At 37.2% G+C, this 21644-nt stretch overlaps 4 protein-coding genes across 8 annotated transcripts; 2 read left to right on the forward strand and 2 right to left on the reverse strand.

Annotated features, from left to right (window-relative positions):
• The first annotated feature begins 1371 nt into the window (after nt 1-1371).
• Nucleotides 1372-4607, forward strand: LOC137745142 (uncharacterized protein At2g37660, chloroplastic). Its single transcript, XM_068485033.1, has 7 exons — nt 1372-1517; nt 2769-3040; nt 3154-3190; nt 3278-3375; nt 3529-3590; nt 4026-4149; nt 4289-4607. The coding sequence occupies exons 1-7, from the start codon at nt 1463-1465 to the stop codon at nt 4406-4408; spliced, it is 768 nt and encodes a 255-aa protein (XP_068341134.1). The 5' UTR covers nt 1372-1462; the 3' UTR covers nt 4409-4607.
• A 2461-nt stretch (nt 4608-7068) lies between these two features.
• On the forward strand, nt 7069-8383 carry LOC137745875 (UPF0161 protein At3g09310). Its single transcript, XM_068485909.1, has 4 exons — nt 7069-7268; nt 7352-7411; nt 7732-7872; nt 7978-8383. Exons 1-4 carry the CDS (start codon nt 7082-7084, stop codon nt 8043-8045), a joined length of 456 nt encoding a protein of 151 aa, XP_068342010.1. The 5' UTR covers nt 7069-7081; the 3' UTR covers nt 8046-8383.
• Nucleotides 8384-8566: 183 nt separating this feature from the next.
• Nucleotides 8567-11943, reverse strand: LOC137745874 (scarecrow-like protein 9). Its single transcript, XM_068485908.1, has 3 exons — nt 11814-11943; nt 9051-11493; nt 8567-8950 (listed from the first exon to the last, which is right to left on the reverse strand). The coding sequence occupies exon 2, from the start codon at nt 11376-11378 to the stop codon at nt 9123-9125; it is 2256 nt and encodes a 751-aa protein (XP_068342009.1). The 5' UTR covers nt 11379-11493; nt 11814-11943; the 3' UTR covers nt 8567-8950; nt 9051-9122.
• Nucleotides 11944-14345: 2402 nt separating this feature from the next.
• LOC137745051 (telomere repeat-binding protein 5-like) lies at nt 14346-19710 on the reverse strand. Of its 5 annotated transcripts, XM_068484913.1 has the most exons (12): nt 19578-19710; nt 18898-18993; nt 17886-18022; nt 17415-17781; nt 17007-17318; nt 16613-16804; nt 16429-16482; nt 16257-16336; nt 15439-15674; nt 14976-15287; nt 14818-14881; nt 14346-14717 (listed from the first exon to the last, which is right to left on the reverse strand). In XM_068484913.1, exons 3-12 carry the CDS (start codon nt 17964-17966, stop codon nt 14565-14567), a joined length of 1851 nt encoding a protein of 616 aa, XP_068341014.1. In that variant the 5' UTR covers nt 17967-18022; nt 18898-18993; nt 19578-19710; the 3' UTR covers nt 14346-14564. The 5 variants fall into 5 exon arrangements, with proteins under 5 accessions (XP_068341014.1, XP_068341013.1, XP_068341010.1 ...); XM_068484912.1 differs by having other exon boundaries at nt 16429-16479; nt 17007-17781; XM_068484909.1 differs by having other exon boundaries at nt 17007-17781.
• Nucleotides 19711-21644: the final 1934 nt, after the last annotated feature.

Raw genomic sequence — 21644 nt, forward strand, 5'->3', positions numbered from 1 at the left:
ATCCTCCAGACCAATGGATCTCATCCATTGATACAAATCTAACGATCAAAATCTCTTATCCTTCTTCTTTTCCACTCAACTCTTCTCTTTCTCCCTCACTTCGAAGCTTTCAACCTTGAACCACCAACTCTTCAAATTTTAAATTAAATTCAACTCTACCTCAAAATCAGCCCCAACATCACCACAACCCACCCAACCCCAACCGTCCTACTACCTTACCCTCTCAAAAATCAGCCCATGTACCGCCAAATCCCTCAATTGCAAGTTCCTTAACCCTAAAATCTCAGCTGATGTTAACGAAACAACAAAGAGAGGGGCCGTGCAAACCAATGTCTTCTAGTTGTAGAGATTTTTTTCGTAACTATGGAAGAATTATAGAGAGAAAAATCTCAATGATGAAGAAGAAGAAAGAGACGACAAATAACAAGCTAAAATAGTAAGGGATTGCGAAAAAATAAATTAGACTTAGCACAGATGACCTGCAATTGAATTGGGTTTGTTAACAACAGTGGAGTGTGGGGGTGCGAGAGAGAAAAAGGAGTTGAGGGGGAAGAGAGGTCAGGGAAGAGGCTTTGGCCGTTGAATTTCTATTCATATGGAACTGATATTGAGATGACTTAATCCTATAAATAGTTAGAACATGTATATTCTATCACTCTCTCTCACCCTTCGTTTACATGGATGAGTATACTCAACTAAAAAAAGGAAAAGAAAAAAGGAAACGGACATTGCAATGTAATGTCTGAATCCAAATGTAAGAAACTGAACCAAGAAATGAACACTACATTGTAGTGTCTGAATCCAAATGTAAAACATCAAAACCAATAACCGGACACTGCATTATAATGTCTGTATCCAAACGGACACTTCATCGTCACAATATATCTCGATTTAATAAATAATTTTATATTAAAAATCTTACGCATATCATTATTTTATGAGAACGTATGTCACGGTAAATCATTTCCATGTAAGTTCATGTCTCCATGACCAAATGACAAAGAGGTAAGGCGCATAATAAGGTAATAGAATTTCACAAGAGCAAAAGGATAGGCAACCCACCGACAAAACTCATTGAATTAACAGGTACCAGTGAAGAACAATTCAGCAAATGGAAACTGGTCCGTACAACTAAGTTTTGGGTCTCATCAGTGATGATGGCAACGGTGGCAGTGGCACCACGTGTTCCCTTGGTTATCTCTAATAATCAATGTCATAAATGTAGCTGGGTGGCAGTTCCAGAAAGTGAAGAACAATTCAGCAAATGGAAACTGGTCCGTACAACTAAGTTTTGGGTCTCATCAGTGATGATGGCAACGGTGGCGGTGGCAGTGGCACCACGTGTTCCCTTGGTTATCTCTAATAATCAATGTCATAAATGTAATTGGGTGGCAGTTCCAGAAAGATCGACCCTTTTATTTCAATCCGCTTCATTTTCTGCTGTATCCTTGTCACGAAGGCCATGGCGGATTCGGGTGCAAGCACCGTCCTTGTCACTGGAGCTGGTGGTAGAACTGGTACTCTCTCTCTCTCTCTCTCTCTCTCTCTCGTTTTTAATTAGGTTTTGAAAGTGAAGTTTTAATTGTTAATTATTGAACAAGAATTTTAAACAGGTATTTAATTAGGATTTTGAGATATTTTAATTATTTTAATGAATCTAGGTATTCAATTAAGATTGTAAGTAATTATCTGAAATTCAATATGTATTCAATCAGGATTTTAAAATAATTTATTAAAATCCTTAGAAATTTGGAGTAATCAATTAGAATTTTAAAGAAATTTATAATATGAGGGAATTTGAGAGATTTGAGGGAATTTGAGAGATTTTGTAATGTATTTTAAGTATTTACAAATCTCATTTCTTCTCATGAGATTTCGAAGGAATTGAATCAAAATTTTACATAGAATCTCTACAAATCAGTTAAACTCTATAAAAATCCATGGAATTATAATTCCATTAAAATCTTTCAAATTTCCAATTGAATACACACCCCGAAGTTGACTGTTTTAAATTAATTTAATTAATTAATAGGTGTTGATTGGGCGCTCGGTTTTATAGATTATGTAGTTTTAAACTTTTAATCTGGATTCAAGTTTTCTTTTTTATAAACGATAAAGATAATTAAACTAAATTCATCTAAACTAATAAATTGTAACACAATAAATTTATGAATTGTTATTAGTAGTCCAAACTTTTTATATTTAAAATGAAAAATACACGGGCAATTTTTGAAGTACCAAAAACAGCTCTCAAAATTCGAGTAGATTATTGTTTATATTTCCTAGATTATGAATCTGTAATGCTGAGTGACTCAATAAATTTAAGAAGTTTTAGTACAAAGCATTGCAAGATGTGTATTTTAGTATTTGGGTTGTGGGATTAATGGTGGGGTAATTGGACCTGTGCAGTCCCATAGTGTGTGAGCAGAAATGTGTGAGATAATTGGGTGTTTTTTGTGGAGAAGCATGTCTGTAGAGTGGGAGAGATGCCCGGTGTGTTGCACGCTGTAAGCGTAAGGTGACCGGTTTAGGGTTTGGGGTTTTGTGATTTTGGTAACAGTTAGCGTGCTTTGTTATCGTGAATGTGTGTAGTTTGAGTTGACTTAACATCTATGGCAACGGAAGTATGTTTTGTTACTGTGAATGTGTTTGTTTGGGTTGTATTTGCTCAACATCTATGGCGACGGAAGCAGGAGAGGAAATTGTATTTCCCCTCTGTTTAAGGATAGGTTTCTGATTGAAATGTATTATTGGTGGAAACTTGGCAGGTAAACTAGTTTATAAGAAGTTAAAGGGGAGGTCAGACCAGTATGTTGCTAGGGGTCTGGTTAGGACTGAAGAGAGCAAACAGAGCGTTGGCGGAGCAGATGATCTTTATGTTGGAGATATAAGGGATGCTGACAGCATTCTACCTGCAATCCAAGGCATCGATGCTCTCATAATCCTTACAAGCGCTGTGCCTAAGATGAAACCTGGCTTTGATCCGACCAAAGGTGGGAGGCCTGAGTTCTATTTTGAAGACGGGTCGTATCCTGAACAGGTAATTTCTGTCATTTTTTATGACTTTAGGACATTGTAAGTAGGTGGTTCTACAACGGTGGTGTTCAGAATCTCTGGTTTGCTCCTTGTTCTGATACATGGTTTGCATCTTAGGTTGATTGGATTGGACAGAAAAACCAAATAGATGCTGGTGAGAATTTTTATGTTTGTTTCCATTCAATCGAAACATGGTTCATTTCAACTTGTAATTTTTGAATTATATGATAAATGTGAACAGCTAAGGCTGCGGGAGTGAAGCAGATTGTGTTAGTTGGGTCTATGGGCGGAACAGATCTTAACAATCCCCTGAACAAATTGGCTAATGGCAACATATTGGTTAGTAATCCCTTTCTACGTTTGATTTACCACCTTTTGTGGTTGCTTTTCGGCCTTCTGTTTGTGGAAATGGAATTTGACTTTGCTGATCTATTCCTTCCTGCTTATATTATATGTTAATTATAAATGTTTATGCAATATATTACAACACAGGTTTGGAAGAGGAAGGCTGAGCAGTATTTGGCTGACTCCGGAATCCCATACACAATCATAAGGTTGGTCCAATTATATTCAGACTCGGTTCAAACAATATGTTTGTATTGAACAGACTTTGTAAAATCACTGGTTGCTTTCCTTGCTACTGTTACGGGAAAAATAGAAGTCTTTTTGTGACAACCACCCTCACAATGATGATATACGAAGCCATTGTTTATGCTGCTTTGCATTGGCCAACACAATGTTTGAGAACTTCTAAAACACCAAAACAGCCCTTTATTGTTGTGATCCCTCATGAATACAGATACTAAATCTTGTCTGCTGGAACGATGCCTAGATTTCATTTCCTACTAAAGATTGTCTGCTTGTTATGTGCATCAGTCTAGTGTCAACAGAAGTTCAAATCACTAAATTCTATACCTAGTTATGCTCCGATCTGGTCTTGTTTTTTTTCCTTGACTTCCAACTGACTTAGACGTCTATGGTTAAACTAGGGCTGGAGGCTTGCAAGACAAAGAAGGAGGCATCCGTGAACTACTTATAGGGAAGGATGACGAGCTTCTTAAGACCGAAACAAGAACCATCGCTAGACCTGATGTCGCAGAAGTCTGCGTTCAGGTATTGTGTACAGGGGTGTGCGAATAAATAATTTCTTTGTTTCCTTTTTCTCTGCTTACCTCAAAGCTAGCATGCATCTCAGTATCAACTTTTCGAGCAATTGTTATGCATTGTACTGAACTGTTTGCGTTTTGATCAGGCACTGCAGTTCGAGGAGGCCAAGTTCAAGGCATTTGATTTGGCCTCAAAGCCGGAGGGAACTGGGACACCGACCAAGGATTTTAAGGCTTTATTTTCCCAGATCACTACCCGATTTTGATTTTTGGCTTCTGTAATGCCAAAGCGAACATCTCCCCGTATGAGTTTCTGTTTATACTGGGACAAAAAGGGTAGAAAATGAATAGCATATGTGTATGCAGCTTGAACAGTTTTTAATTTGTAATGCAGGGATCAAGGAACTAGCATGTCACTGTGCCTGCACTTTTAATAATGCGCCAGAGCTTGTTTTTACCCTTTCCCTTATTTTGGCTTGTGAATTTTGGTGTTCTTTGACAGGGAAACCTTAGTTTCTCCTTCATTGTCTGCCTTGCCAATTGAGAACTAAAGGCTCGTTTAGGAAGTGCTTTTAAATGATTGAAAGCTCATTTAGGGAAAATGTTTGAGTTTTAAAAGCATTTGAAGTGCTTCTTGCAGGAAGCCCATCAAGTGCTTTCCATGATTAACTTACATTTTTAATAAGGATTGGTTCCAAAATTATTTTCTCTAAAAACTCTTTTAGTCATTTAAAGGCACTTACCAAACAAGCCCTAAACTTATTAAAATATGTAGGACGTGGTCGTGTTTGGGAATAATAAGTTTTAACCTTGTTGATGCACAAAATCAGTGAGACTTTGGAACAACGTAAAGTGTGTAAGTTTGCAACTTCGCACAGTTGCTCCAGCCACTAAGTGGGTGAACTTGTAGAAAGATAAAGATAGGGAAGCAAACATAGGATGTACGTGGTTCATCCTAAGTGGGTGAACTTGTAGAAAGATAAAGATAGGGAAGCAAACATAGGATGTACGTGGTTCATCCTAAGTTGGGCTACGTTCACAGAGTAGAGCTCTCATTAATAGTGAAAAGTTTACATAATACATAGGTTCAAGCATAATCATCACTAGTGAGTTCTAATGACGAGTTTAAGTACAATAATGGCATTTGTCCTTAATTGTAGGAAGAAATATCTCTTTTTATAGTTGAGGAGGGTCTTCGGCTTTCGTTCACGGTCAATGTGGGACTCTAGGAGTTTTATTCTAATGTTGACATGTGTTGTGTTATGATTGGTCTTCTGTTGGAGAAAAATTATTATGCTTCGGCAGAAGTGCCTCAACACAATCCTTCAATACGTCCCTGAATGTATGAAGTTGACGGTACTTGATAGTTTCAAGATTAATGAAGTATGGTGCAAACAAACCTTTTTAAGCTTATGCCATAAAATGATTTCATAGTATGCCACTATTAACAAATACGATATTCATTTAAGCAAAGATATTCAACCTTGAGCGTTGAGAGAGAAAAATAATTAAGCAAACTAAATTTATATAAAAGCTCACACTAGGTAAAAAAAAAATTTATACAATTGGCATCCGTTGGTCATCTTGTTGTCAATTTGGGTTGCAATATCATTGTGTTCCGCACTGCCTAAAACTGCTTTGGTTTGCAATATTCTGAATGGTTCTAATTTTTGTTGAACTCACACTTCTTCTCATGAGTGGTTGGAAATTTAAATTTCTGTCTAATATTGTTCAAAATCCTAGCTTGGTTAATATGATTCGACGGACTCCTTTGTCTTTTGGCATCTACTCTGCTTATTCTGCTTTGGATAGGTTTCGACAGCCTAAGCCTAATGTATATTGGTCTAAACTTGTCTGGTATAATCAAAATATTTATCAGACAAGCTTCTTCTCTCTGGTTGGCCGTTAAATGCAAGCTTTACATTATAGACAGGATTTTGATTTTTGCTATGTTGGCTCCTATCACTTGTGCGTCCTCTACTCTAGTGCTACAGAATTTCATTGCCACCTCTTTTTTCGATGTCCTTATATTGATGGTATTTAGTATTCGGCGGCGATCAAGTGTTGTATTGGCTAAAGCTCCCTTGGCCTCCTCTTCTCGTGTGGGTTGCTTACGGTTGAAAGGAAAAATCTCTATTGTCATTTGTATTTGTGTCTTGCTGCTACTGTTTTTTATATTTGGTGGAAGCAGAACAAACGTATATTCAAGAATAAGTGTTAACCGACTACAGTAGTTCTCAACTCAATTAGATCCACTATTAGACTTTTGATAAGTTTTTTGAAATTGCCCATTCCGTTGCGAATGAGATTATTTCATGGGAATGAAATATCCCCATCAATAGTTAGTGTTTGTCTGTTGCGCTTTACTTGGTGTACTCTTTCCGTCTTTTGTTGCTACTTTGGTGCAGCTTTGTTGGCCTCTGCTTTTTGTTGTTCGTGGCTACAACTCTTTGCTACTTGTTTGTAAATAATATTTTTATTGAATAATGTTAAATGACATTATGATACAATGCTAAGAGTGTTTTAGCTATTAAATTTGATTTCTACTATAAAGATCTTTTATCTTTAGTTTCAGCCATTCAGGATTTATTTGGAAGTGCTAAAACTACTAAGTGCTTTTGATAAAAGTGTTTTTGAGTCTTAAAAGCACTTAAAAACGCATTTTGGACAAAAAGTATTTTAAATGATTTTCAATGATTCACTTATGTTTTTACTAATAATTGATTTCAAAATCACTTTCATTAAAAGCGCTTTAAGTTATTTTAAAAGTACTGTAAAATATATTCTCATCATTCAATATTATGTACTATTTAAGAAATTCAAATAAGTTTCTCCAAATAATTTCATATTGATATTTTTTATTTAAAAAAAAAGTGATAAAAAACAAAGAAAACGAAGAAAATATCATAAGCACGTATGACTGCAAAGGGTAGCTGAAGATGGCGGTGGTTATGTTGGTTAACTACCATAAACCTCTGGCTATAGCTGTTCATCCCCAATCCCAAAACCCTAGCTTCAATTCCGGCAAAATTTACCCCATTCAATACAATTCTTGTACGGCTCGTCGTCGCCCAATAATCCATGGAGCCAATGGAGACTCGCAGTCCGACCCAAACAATCCACAAGGTACTCTCTCTCTCTCTCTCTCTCTCTCTCTCTCTCGATTTTTGAACATTTCCATGCTCATAAGGCAGTTTGCTTGTAATCAGATAAGGAAGTGGACAGTTTGGGGGTTAAAGCTGCATTATCTCTACTCAAATTCTACAGAAGTAAGTTTCTTTTCTAATTATTATTTATCGCTTATTAAAACGTAAGCATTACGATTTAGTGACATATCTCTTCATTAAGACTAATAGGCCGCGATGGACTCCCATATATGGCTACTTCGATACTAAATTATGGTTGGTGTACTGTGTAACTTAGTGTAAATCTCACCTCTAATTGTATTAGAAAAACACGATTAATAGCCAATTCAGGTTAGACCAATTAGCTAAAGCAGTTTGTGCTCTCCATTCAACTTAAATTAGAGTAGTTAGAATATCGCTTGTCAAAGGAAAAATGAAGTAAATTAGTTGGGTAAAAAATGCAGGGGAAATCTCACCTCTGATGTTGAAGAGTTGCCGTTATGTACCAACCTGCAGTGAGTACTCGATGCAAGCTTACAAGAAGTATGGACTTGCAAAAGGTTCCATCTTGACTGCTTGGCGAATCTGTCGTTGTAATCCTCTTGGTAATTAACTTAACACTTTCCTAATTAACTTTGTTGGGATTTCATTTAATCCTTTTCTGGGTCTCTGAAGTTTAGGTGAATTGTTTCATTTTTCATTTTTCTTAGGTGGGACTGGATATGATCCTCCTCGATGGTTCGACGAGCCAAGGTTGCCTGAAGAACTTGACGAGTGAGCCAGAGATTTTGGTGTATACACATCGGAAGACCGCAGATTCTTCCAAAATATTAGAAAGTTTCGTACATGGCAACCTGTGGTTGATTGTCCAAGCGGAATGACTTTCTTAGAACAAGTTTACCGTCAGTGCGACGCCCTTGGCACATCCAAGTGACACGCCAAGAGATGTAAAATGATGAGCTTACATTGCATTATTTTATGGGTTTGCCTAATAAAATGATAATAGTCACTAACAGCTGTTTATCATTCATGTACTAATTGAAGGATTAATTAAATTCCATCAAAGTGGCAAAAGAGTTGCCTTCTTTTATTATTATGATGTTGGAAAGTTGATTGCCGCACACCACTTTCTCATTCCACACTTCTATTTGTCTGCCTTTTGATTTATTCAATCCAAAAGCAAAAATAGAGATCAAAGGGCGTGCGACAATCACTTCCGTGACATGTAGGGTTTACAAACAAGGGAAATGCCAACTACCATACCAAATGTTATATGCAGGACAATGCCAGACGTCTCAGAAATAATAATATGTTACGAAAGTTGTTATTGACACTTCAAAATGTTCAGCTGCACTCCTTTCTAACTAAAAAGACAAAGGAGGAAGGAGACTAATGAGCAAAAGTAAAGAGTTTCCTTAATACAACTGGTGTAAAACTGCACATTATGTTTTGCTGGTTGTTAAAATCAAACAAGAACGAGCCGGTAATTTGCTGGATGGGTCTATCGGACTATCAGACACCATGGTAAGAGTACATCACACGATCCAAATTGACCGAAGAGAAGAGTTACTCGACAACTCCGCAAGATTTCTACCAAGGAGACAAAGCATCTCTCATGAACATCTCTTAGCATCCTTGATCCGTAATTAACAATCAACAATTAAAGCCAGCAACCCCATTTACCTGCCACATATTAACAAATGTGAGAGCATGATAACAAGGGGAGGGAGGGAGAGACGAGGATTTAAAGATTACAAAAACATGAATCCAGGAACATGATTACCTTTAATTCCCCAAGCATCCGTGTTGAAGAAGCTGAGAAGCAAATTATAAGCACTGTACCGTTTGACATTTCTTAAGCAGGTTTCCAAGCAGAGAGGGCAAAGACGGTTCGTCCCTTCCATCCCTGCAACAGCCACTGGCTATTTTCATCAATGACAAAGTCCTTGTGGTAAAGAGAGCTCACTTTCTTAGCCGCCCTCTTTACCAGCTCTCGGTCAAAAGGTATTTGCTCAAATCCAGCCCTCAAGTTACGAACTTGCCATTGCTTGTACGTTTCTGGCCTTTCAACCCTCTCCCAGCCCTCACAGGCTATAACATTCATAGCCTCCCTACCAAGGATCTCTTTCTCAATTAACATCCTCTCCTGATCCTCGCGTGGAACAACAGTTTCAAGCATATCAAACAGCGCAGAAAAATGAAATAACGCCTCTCGAAATCTGGTAACGAAGAAGGGGGCATTGTACGCTCCGTTAACAATTCCATGGATAAAAACGTCTGGATTGATTCTCCTTATCAAAGCAAGAACCCTATTTCTTACGCTATCCACAGACACACTTTCATCAAGCAAGTTCTTACCCCGATATAAAAGGTTCACAACAAGAACTTCATCCTTGTCAATCTTGAGTTCCTCAAGTGTAATGGTTTCCCATTTCTTTGCAATAGCATTGTACTCAAACGGCACTTTGAAATTCTCAGCATAAGCTGCCAAACGTCGTCCTGTTTCCTCAACTCGCTCAGCTGGCCGAAATCCTGGTTGAGGAAATTCAATTCCAGTAATCCGAACCTTTGGGGGTCCGCCTTCCCTCCATGAGATCCGTTGAATAAGGGTGGGCCACTGGAAACCATAAAGGATACCAAAATCAATGACGTGGAGCCTTGTCGATTTTTCTGCTAAATTCCTTATTGTGACGTTCGAAACAAAATTAGACATCTTCTTAAATGGAGATGCAGCAAGGTACAGATGATAAGCTTTCAAGAAATCGGCAGCCGATGTCCTTTTGCTAACAAGACCTTTATAAATCTGGCTACCAGTTCCAGCCAAGCGTGCCTCAAGGCCATTAGCAAAGCAATGAGCAAGTCTCTGTGTCCCGTCTCCAAAAGGTGAGGAATGTTGTCTGACCTTCCTTAGCAGTTCATTTGCGGTCCTGTGATCATCAGCTGCAGCTGCTTGTGCACAACTAATTAGGAGGGTTCTCAAATCCACTACCTCCTTTTTAACACTTAGTTTCTTACCACGACCTTTTCCTCCCTTAGATCCTGTGGATTGCCCGTTCTGTGGCACACTTTTGCTCATTCCATTTTGCAAGGCCTCACGAAGAGAACCCAAACGCTCCCGACCCTCCCCTGTGCTACAAAGCAATACAACATCAAACATCTCTGACCGCAGAGGAGATTCAGACGAAACAGCGGCTTGCTTGCTGCTCCTTTTTTCCTCCACATCTTCGTCGTCCCTATATAGATTCTTCTTTCCCCTTGACCTACCAGAAGAATATTCTCCTCCATCCTTTCTCTCCTCCTTGACAAATGGCGCACCTGTCCCAACATTTGGCGCATGTACCGACGTCCCATTTGCCTCCAAATCAACAACCAAACTAGTCTCGGAAGGGAGAAATCTACTAGCCTCCTCAACCCCCTTCCTGAACTGCCAAACAGATTGGCTCTCAGTCTTCAAATCTGGGGTATAAATACTACTACTAGGAGCATCCACCAGCCCGTCGAGGCTACTGACCCTAGTTGAAGACCCGTTAAATGATTGAGAAATGCTATAATCCGGAAGACCCTGTAACTGAGACGAATATCCATCTGGACTTTGAATCGAGGAATTATCACCGAAATAACCACCACTGTTGCAAGTACTAGTGATATAGTTACTCCAAGTTCCAGATGAACTTTCACCCGGGCTCTCACCATATTGACCGGCATAACCCCGGTATAAATCAGGGGAGGGGGGATATTTCTTTCCAAGGACCTCATAGAATGACTTCTCGGCCGCTTGAAGCTCCAACGACTCTTGAAGCATGCAGGTTTTTTCCTCCATATCTTCTTCCATGAGCATCTGGTTTATGTACTTCAAGACTACATCCGAAAAGTCACAATCTTCGGCAGAATCATCCTCAGGACTCACACTCGAGTACGAAGATACACTATTCGGGGTAAGACCGGGTTGAGGGTAATCGAAATTTCTGTAATTATTGTCCAAGCAGGTTTTACCATCGAATCGGGATCCGGCTACAACGGTTGGTTGTGAAAGAATGGGTAAAGGTTGGTTTCCCAATTGAACTCCATTGAAAGAATCAGAGAAAGCCCTAAGACGAGGATCCATGGTCATCTACTTTGCAATTTCTCTCTCTACAGTTTCTCTCTCTAGAATCTCAACTAAGAGAGAAAACCCAAATCCGAAAAAGCAGCAGAATTTCCTACCAAATCAGTTTCCCTCTTCAACCCTAAAAATCCATTAGAACACAAAAATGAAAATCAAAACCGCTGCAAGTAAATCTACAAACATGGAAACCTTAAAAACTCAGAAATTCACAAACTAAAGCATAAAAAGCAAGCAGAAACCTTAAACTTGACAGATAAAAAGCAAATACATATGAGAAGAAAAGGACCAAACTTTTCGATTAAAAAAAACAGAATTAATTAATTAATTCAATACCAAGTCAACTACGAACAGAAAACGATTGAAATACCCAGGAATGCTGGTCAAACAAAACCGCTAAACGGGTTACAGTTATATTGAACAACAAAACTAACAAAAACTTACCTTTAAGTTCCAGCTCTGAAGCTCACTGAGAGATTACAGAAGAGAGAGAGGGGGAGAGAGAGAGAGAGGGAACAATCTGAGGTTTGGGTTTTAGAATTTTAAGGTTTCCTTTGTGGGTCAATAGAGGAACAGCAACCGTCGATTTGGAGTCGGTTGAACTAGGACAGGTCAGTATTTAAGTGGAGAAAAGCTTTTTTACTTTGTCTCTCTAATTGTGTAATGACATGTTGTGTACGTCTATGTCCGGAGCATATTTAAAATCTCTCGTGAACTTCAACTACGGTTTTTATTCCTAGTGGTCACGTGTCAATATGAAAACAGAGTTATCTCATTACTCTTTTCAATTTTGGAGAAAAATTCTAGTCATAAAATCGTGAATTAATTATATAAAATAAATATACAATGTCGAGTTTTAGTCTAATAATACAGTCAAAAGAGAAATAACGACAAATCATTATTGGACGAGGACATCCAAAAATGACCAACCTATCTTTGTGCGTTGCGCTCCCGTTTTATTCACTTTTGAGAAGAAAAAAAAAACCCCTCTATTTATCGAGAAATTCTCGCGTTAAGGCCTAGAACTAGGTCATTCATGCGCCCACACAATACTTGGGAAGGTGAAAGGGATCTAGTGAAGGACCCCCATACAGCTTGACCTTCCTTTACGCACATACAAATGATATTAAACTTGGCAATCATCTCGTGTTTGTCATGTTCGTGTCGTTTAATGACACCATCTTATCTCATTAAACAATAATTATGGTATGTTATTAGACTGTTAACTTAAACGGTTTATTTTATAACTAGTCGGAAAGAAATAGTAAGTGGAAATAGCAGGAGAAATGAGAATGGGGCATCTTTCAAAAAGCAGAAACAGAAAGTGGCACCAAAGGAAAAGGATGAGTTTTTAATTCTCATCGAAAGACGGTGATAGAAAGTGCTTCCCACAACAAATTGTTCCAATTGGAGGTTGACTCGTTCACTTGGATTGGTCATGTGTGTTTGTGTGTTTGTGTCTGTGTACTGTGCACTTCTTTTTTGTTTTTGTTGATCATTCATCGATTTGTTCTATCCTGCACTTAAAAACAAAAGGGCAAATGCAAGAGGATAAAAAGGAAGTGTTGGTGCCAGTTTTCAACTTAGAATATTTTTGTTCACCCTGTATCTGTTATTATTTGATAAGTTTAAATTTTTAGATTTGTGTCTAATCATTATCACATTTTTTAGACGTTAATATATTTACACTAAGAGATGATGGGAATAAATTAAAATCGAATTCGTCATTTCATTTATAAGATTCAAAAAAAAAAAAAAACCAAAAATAGAAATATTATGAATAAAAAAATTAATAAAAGATGAATACATAAGATAAATAAATTAGAAGATAAGAAGAAAAAATAGGACAATTATGTTGTTTGAAAGAAGCTCTGTTAGAGTTTGCTTTTCGGTTCGTGTTATGATATCGGGATGTCTCCTGTTAACTAAAATTTCTTAAGTGCAAGTGAAAACAAATACGACCAAACCGTAAAACTAAGTGAAGTAGACACATATCAAACTACCAATAACATCCATGTAACAGAATGACCGTTATACAAAATTTCTCATCACAAACAAACAATTTAACCGTGATTTTCAGATGCAAAAGATTAACTCTAATACTTTATCAAATTTATAAGTTCAATGCATTATACACAACTTCCATACCAAATACACAAGACTTTCTTATAAACGAATCCTCTAATTATTAATTATGGATCATCATTAATGTAACTTTGCTTGTAGTAAGAGCTGACTTCACATAACTCTCTACCTACTCAATTTAAATAATAATTCTAGTTTTAATTAGTGCTTAATTAAGTGATCAACTCAAGTTAAGCGGGGTGTAATATCCACACACCCCATTTTACTTCTCACACACTTTTTTAATTTTCTGCCGTCGGATTGGATGAATTGAAGAAGATCAACAGACAAAAATCAAGGGGTGTGTGAGAAGTAAAATGGGGTGTGTGGATAGCACACCCCAAGTTAAGCACATGGAATTCCCAAAACACAGATGAGAAATCCACCAATTGAAATTCCTTCACATGCTCCTTTCTCTCACCAATGGTGAACCATGTGCATAGTACAACACCCTGAGGATTCTTGTTTATAGATCTTAGTTATGTATTTAATAATGTGTGTTTGTGATCCTGTTGTTGATTACGCTTCTGTCTTATCAGCTGTTTCATTTGTTTTATTTAATGTTATGAACACGTAATTTCAATCTTACAATCTATTTATAGTCTCAGACTTTTCGTGACGTCACTTAACCAATCAATATTTACTACGTGTTGAAAAAACCGAACTACCTATCCAATAAAAACTTGCCGCGTGACAAATTGATTACAAAGAGTATCTCTCGAATATTCAAGTGTAAGAATAACTCAAAAACTATTATTTCAAATGGCTTGACGAAATTGACTTTTAGGGAGAGAGGATAGAAAACAAAGTATTAGGTACACAACAAGATTAAGGTATACCTGACAAGTCAAATGTTGCTAGAAACAACCCTCAAAATTTTGAAAATTTAATTGTGCATTGAATCACAAGACACTACTTAACTGGGAAATAAAAGATTTGGTGTCTTGTGGGTCAAGTTAAAGGCAGCATTTTACATCAAGTCACATTTACATGTCAAGTTTTCTGTCTGTAATCTTTACATATAGACAACATACCCTTCTCCTTCCAGTTCTCTTTTACAAAGCCCCGGGCTCAGACCGCCACTTTCACCTGCTGCTTGGCGTGCCGATGAGACCAGTAGGCATGGGTGGCAAGGACCCGGTCCAAAAGCTCCTGTGGAACCGGCTCTCCTCTCCTTTGCTGCGGGGAGATCCTTGCTGTGTGCACCAGTGTTTTCCACTTGTCCTGCCCCATTCCCATTTTCCACATTTTGTTAAATGGCAACAATGTTGTAAACCATTCCGTTTTTTGCTTCTACTAAACAATTATCAGATAAAACACAAACCTTCAAATCCACGTAAGTTCGATGTTTTTCACTTTCAAAAGCACGCAACTTAACATCACGCCACCTGCAACCGAAGAAAATTGTCACAATCTGCATCGTGCCACTAATTTTCCTCAGCCATAACAAAAGAAATAATTATAATAAAAGTTCAAACCAACCTTCCCGTTCCAAGTTTCTCAACAGCCTGAACCAATGCTTCTACTTCTGGAACAGAGAAAGGTCTCCTGATTCGGCGCTGTACATACTCTTGATGCCCAGATTTCCGATGGAAAGGAACCACAGCCAATGCCTTCATGCTAACTGGTGGAACTGCAACAAGAGCTTGGCATGTTGGCGGAGTTTTGCCAATCGAAGTACCAGCAAGAGAAGGAACTTTGAAGTCTCTACCATTGAGACCACCCAAACTGAGTACTGGAGGATTCATCGAGACATCTGAAGTCCCCGGTTCTGACACCAAAGATGTCGAATGCCTGTCAATAAAACATACTGGCATAAACATAAGCAACGATATTAAATCTAAGATTTGAAAACCAAGAAGTAATTCCGAGTATGAACTACCCAGAGTGGGGCACGAATATGATGATTTAAATCATAAGTTTTAACACATTTTTATATGGTCACCTGGTTAACTCCTGAGACCTGCCAGATACCAAAGATGGATCTTCACTGAATGGAGGGTACGTAAGCTTTGCCCGTTTGGGCTCCAATATAAAACCCAAATTATGTCGCTTGTCATCCTGAGAAATCCCTGTCTGAAGTAGAGTCTTGTTGTCATCTCTGACCTTTTTTCCCTGGACCAGGATGCCAACATGTAATCCATCTCCGAGTATTGACGTTACTGCCTCCATTACTGTCCTCTGCAGAAAAATTACCTAACTAGATATCACCAAAAAAATCTAGACAAAATGATAGAACGAATTATGGATCTATTTTTGTTCCTCTACTCAATTAAGATGCCACATCAAATACACAGAAAAGGAAAGAATTTACATACCTTCAGCATATTCTTAATCATAACCTAGTAGTTAAGTTCCAGCAATGAACAACCAAAAAAGCGAAATGCCTCCTTACTTCAGCCACTAGTGCTCCCAAAAAATATAAACCCAGGGCTGAAACTATACACTCCACCCAACCAACCTTGCTCGGTGTAAGAAATTACAATCACCCAAATCAATATATGACAACCATGCTTAATTTATCCAGCTCAAGGAAAACCAGAAAAATGTCAAAAAATCGTATGACATAAATTGAAGTAATCTTCAATCGCTCGGGTGTAACACATTTGATTTAACCTGATCTTTCATATGAAATTCAAAAAACCAGAGAGTATTTTTAGTTTTAACCACCGCCATCCCCTCAAAAGATAGAACTAGGCCTAAAGAAACAATATGCACGCAAAGTTTACGTATGAACATATCAGAAAAGGCAATAACACAAACCTTCAATGAACCAACAGTTGCGGTTGTAGGAACTTCAATAAAGAGCTCAGGGACCTTGAAGGATTTAATACTAAGCTTCACTGATTAACAAAAGAAATAAGTGTGTAAGACAATCATAACATAAAACGACAATTATGTTGTAAAGCTTTACTGCAGACATTCATAACATTACAATTGTTAGACTTGGGAGGCACTTGCTGACCCGTCGTTGAGGATGATCCAACTGCTGCATTCAAGAACTAGGACTTTTCAGCCAAACTTGAATACATCCCTAAAATCCAAACCCTAAACGTAAACGCAGAGTATATCACTATCTACACATATGTTGAAAATGGAAAGCAGACAAATCGTTGAACCTGCGCAGCAGTTGTCGCCATTTACTATCTTGTCGGGGGAGTTGAATATGTCTTCACAGTTACACCCTCTATCAGATGTATTGAGTGGACTCCAATTAAAGAGCTTTCTCTTTTTGAAAGGATAAATCTTTTGTGACCTTTGATGTGCGTAGCAAGTTCTCCAACTGCGGTTAACTTGCCTTATTTTCCCATCTGAAACCATCAATTAGGTATCAGAGCTATTACTTATCATAAATAACATAAAATCCAGAAAGGTGTGGTGATTACAATAAAAGTACACAAGAAAAAGAGTTTCCATTGTAAGACAAGAACACTGATATGATCATGAATTGCTACCACAGAACCCAAAACCTACTTTACATTAAAAACAACAGTGCATTGTAAAGCCGATTACCATGCCCGGATGCAGCCAGATTCATTATTGTCCTATCACCGTTGTCTGGTGGGTGTTCATATTCCTTTGTCATGGTGTTTTCATCATCATCTGTATTAACTTCTCTAATATTAGAACGGTGGCGGAGAAAAGGTCCTCGATTTTTGCACTCCCTTGAAAACAGAGTCTTCACATCATGTCCAGAACTGACCAGCTCATGAGGCCTTTCTTCTACTTCCATTACATCCTCTGAACTGCCTAGAAACTCGATTCTTTCTTCCTTTATACTGGTATCCTGTGATGGTTCAGTCGCTCGCTTCCTCTTAAGTAGATCTACAATGGTCTCTCCGGATAAGGGAGAGTCATTGACTACTTTGTTAAAATAGCTTCCACTAAAAATTCTGCTATCAACTGCACCCAATCCCCTACCAATATTGATCCCCTCTGAATCTAAACTTTTTGACACCGTGTTGATCTCATAACTAAAATTTTCCTGAGAATGTGAAACCCCATTCAATGTATAGCTTTCTCGGCGCTCTTGCAACCCGTGCACGTATAACAAGGTTTCCTCATCACAGCTTCCCAACTCACAAGGTTCTTCCTTCAACAAGTTTCCTTTATCCTGTTGTTCGCTTTTAGTAATAACGTCAAATTTGAAATGCGGATCCTTTCCACAATAATCATTAGTTGGCAGAGGCTCTTTGCTCTCCTGCAATAGTTTACCAGCTACACTAGCCAAACTCTCAAACGCATGAATCTGATTGGCCTCAAATTTACTCCTGATAGGTCCCCTCCCCTAAAATAAACATAATAATGACAAATGCAATCAGGACTCCTTATACACATGAAAAAAATTGTCAATAGACGACTATAAGATGGGTCATGGGAGCCTTTATTTACCCTAGCTGATCTAGAAGCTCGAGGAACCTCAGGCACCCGGTAGCCATTGAAGCCATATTCCAACCTCCGCTGCAATACCATATCTCAGTCATTCATCGCAAGTACAAAGAGTCATCCGCTAAAAGTAACATCTGCCACTGCAATAAGATAAAAAACATATGATAAGAGTAATGACCTGATATTCACATCTGCATTCAATGATGATACACACAGAAACTGGAGACAAAAGAATTAGCAAATTAGCAGCCAGGAAAGTCCTGCATCAAATGCATGTGAAGGAAAAAAAAAAAGACCACAGAAGTTCATCAGCAATTAACGTTCGGAATATAGGTTAACGTTTCTGTCATGTTCCATAGATAGGACACATCATAAACGTATGGTGTGAAGCTGGGCAGTGGATTGCAGGATTATCCTGATGAAACAAGAACAGAACTTGTGCCAAATAATCGAAATAGATACGCACCAAGCTTGAGAGGAAATTGATTAACAACACCAAGACAGAAATATATCAAACAAGTCATACTATTTTTTAACAACACTGATATAATGTGGATAAGTTCTTATATGCTCCTAAGTGGTTGTCCCAATTGCTGCGAAACCCGACATTTTAAAGCCAAATTGAGCTCTGAAACAAACAGAAGACTAATTTCGGGACCAATTCAACCAAGTAAAGCACGGAACAACAACAGATCATAGTCAAAATAAATTCCAAAAATTCTGTGCAAGCAAATGAAGTATTCCTGCTTCCCTCTCGTTTACTCTGGGAAGTTAATTATTTATTTTTTTTAGCATTTTAAGGATTCAATGCAGTTTTAATTCTTGACCAAACATTTTATTTATTACTTCCAGATCTTCAGAATAAGGAGAAAAATAAGTAAGTGTAGGAATTAGGACCCAAATTCATATCATTTGTATAAAAATAAAATAAAATAAAGGAAAAATTAATGCAAAATGCATCAATGCAGACAAGAAGGGTGACAGTTGAAACTTGAAAGGGTAAAAGAAGGCTTACAGGTAAAAGGGGTAGTTGGAAAACCTCCAATTCAACCCATTGCAGATTACAATATATAATAACTTGAGCCTGATATGGAAATGGAACCCTCAGTTTCTGCAAAACCAACAAAAATGATCACACCTTTCTTTATTCAACCAACAATTTAAAAAAAAAAAATATATATATATATATATATATATTGATGTAATATTTTAATAACACAGCATGAAACCAAAATATTAAACTCTTGACAGAATGTAAAATGGCAGATCACAAAATTATACTTATATATTTTTATTTGAGCAATATTCTTATCTAATCCGAATTCTCCTTATCTATCCAACTTGGCTACGCTTAATCTCGAAAATCATATTTATATTTGAGAGAGAGAAAGACACACACACTTTCTAGAATTCATATATTTTAACAGGAAAAGGACAGGGGGATCAGATTTAGGCAGACAAAAATTCCAAGAAATTCAAATGTACAAACACACAAAAACACATCAGAGCAAACAAAATTAAACAAAAAAAAAATCAACTTTACATAAATAAATTCAAAAATCTGATCTGGGTTTTCATTTTCATGAAGAAAAGCACCCATCCAATTCAAAAATCTCTGCACCAAAAAAGAGAATTATACTTGTTTCTTCATAAAAAGACACAAAAATCGGTGTCTAAAAACACAAATGTTCTCACCTACGAAAATGGGTCTGTCTGTGTCGGATCACCAAAAACCCCCCACAAAAACCTCCCAACTCTTTTCTCTTGTTTCTTAAACCCCCAATAAGGTTTTGAACCTCGTCCCCATAATTCGGAGCCAACCGGTAACTGGTGGGGTTTTTTACCGGCTACGTAAAGCAAAACCTCTTTGGACCAGTTCCTACGTTTGAGCCACATCACTTGCGTCTTCGACACGTGTAACTGTCTCCGGGTTCCTGGTTTAAAATCTTATCTCGTTCACATAAAATCATCTCTCTTTGCGGTAAATTTGTACTTGCAAATAATTTAAAATTTACTGTACCTGTACGGATACTTTTACTGTACGTGCGTGGGGGGCGACGTTTGCTGCACTTGCTCAGGTTCTTCCTCCGACTTCCACGTTTTTAGTCTGACCAACCAATCATGTGTATAAAAGAAACACATATAGTACATTACGTATTTTTATATAAGTAGTGAGAAATTTTATTTTTTAAATTATTAACTTTTTAACATACATATCCTATTATTTATATCGTAACACTTAGTGTACTACTATCAGTCACACTGAAAAATCAATCGTAAAAAAAAAAAAAAAGAAGAAAATGGATGAAACTGCATTTACCAAAAAAAAAGGAAGAAAATGGGTAATAATTCAATTTAGAAAGTCAAATTAGTCGTTTTTTAAAATTATAAAAAAAAAAAAAAAGTTTATAACTTGCTTAATAAAAGTTTTATTGAAAACAAGTTTATTAGTTCAACAAGTACATGATGCACTGAGTCATGAGCTAAACTCTTATTGTCAATGTTAGTATTGTTCTGATTATATTCAAGAAGCGTATCTTCGTTTTTTTTTATTAATTAAATTGTGCTTTTGTTTCTGATTTCACGTTTAGGTTGTGGATTGAGTAAGGATGGCAATTCTAACCGTTAGATCCGATAACCGCAGTTAACCGTCCAAATGGATTGGATTTAAATATGAAAATTTGGGTATATTTTGGGTATGCAGAAAAACCGTGAATATTATTCTGTTATGGTTTTGGATATGGTTATAGAGGTCTCCAATTCATATCCATCTCCGAATCCAAACCATATAATATAATTATATAATATTAAAGTATTAAATAGTGTGTGTGTGTGTGTATATATATATATTCATTATTCACCAAATCCATTACCTTGAAAATATAAAAATTGCATTGTGTGAGTTTCATTTTGTGGGAAAGTTCGAAATTTTATATATGAATCAAAATATATGATAATTCAATGGTACTTATATGAGATATCAAAGATTAGCCAACATTATCAATGTTTAGCTTTAATTTTTATGCTTTACAAGATCTATTCACTAAATCATTTTATCATCAATTATATAGTGATGAAATTAATATATTTCCTAAATTATCATGCGTCAATTGGACGAATATATTTTTTGTATTGATGAAGATGGATATAATCGTTAACCAATGGAGAATTCGTTACCCGGTGAGTATGGTTATGGATAATACCTGATGGTTAATTTGTGGTTATGGTTATGGTTAATTTTTGCAGTTATAGGGATAGATATAGTATTTCCGTCTCCAAACCGAACCGTTGTCATCCCTAGGATTGAGTTTAAAAATATTTTCATCAAAAATGTTTTAAACATTTAAAAACACTTCCAGGCGAGCCTAATTAAACCCCGAATCCACATTATATTTTGCAATAGAAGGTCCAAGCTCACAAATTTAGGCAAAGAACGATAAGTTAAGGGGATAAAGGGAGGCCTAATTTTTTGTGGTGAGAGAGAGAGAGACAGAGACAGAGAGAGAGTGGATAAGGGAGGACCAAGTGATGAAAGCAAAAGTCTGAAAAGGTCGTTTGAGAGAGAACGAAGGAGAAAGAAACTGAAAGATAAACATCAGACATCTCAAAAAGACAAAACCCTAATCTTTCTCTGAGCAAGCGGCTCCATCGCCATGAACTTTGGAAGCAGCTCGCTCTCTTACACGTGTCATAGCCGGAAAAGCCTATCCATCCATGTGTACAAGAAGAAAAAATGTGTACAGAAATCATTTCTCGTCTTAG

The sequence above is a fragment of the Pyrus communis genome, chromosome 9, assembly GCF_963583255.1.
Source record: "Pyrus communis chromosome 9, drPyrComm1.1, whole genome shotgun sequence".
Classification (NCBI taxonomy): Eukaryota; Viridiplantae; Streptophyta; class Magnoliopsida; order Rosales; family Rosaceae; genus Pyrus; species Pyrus communis.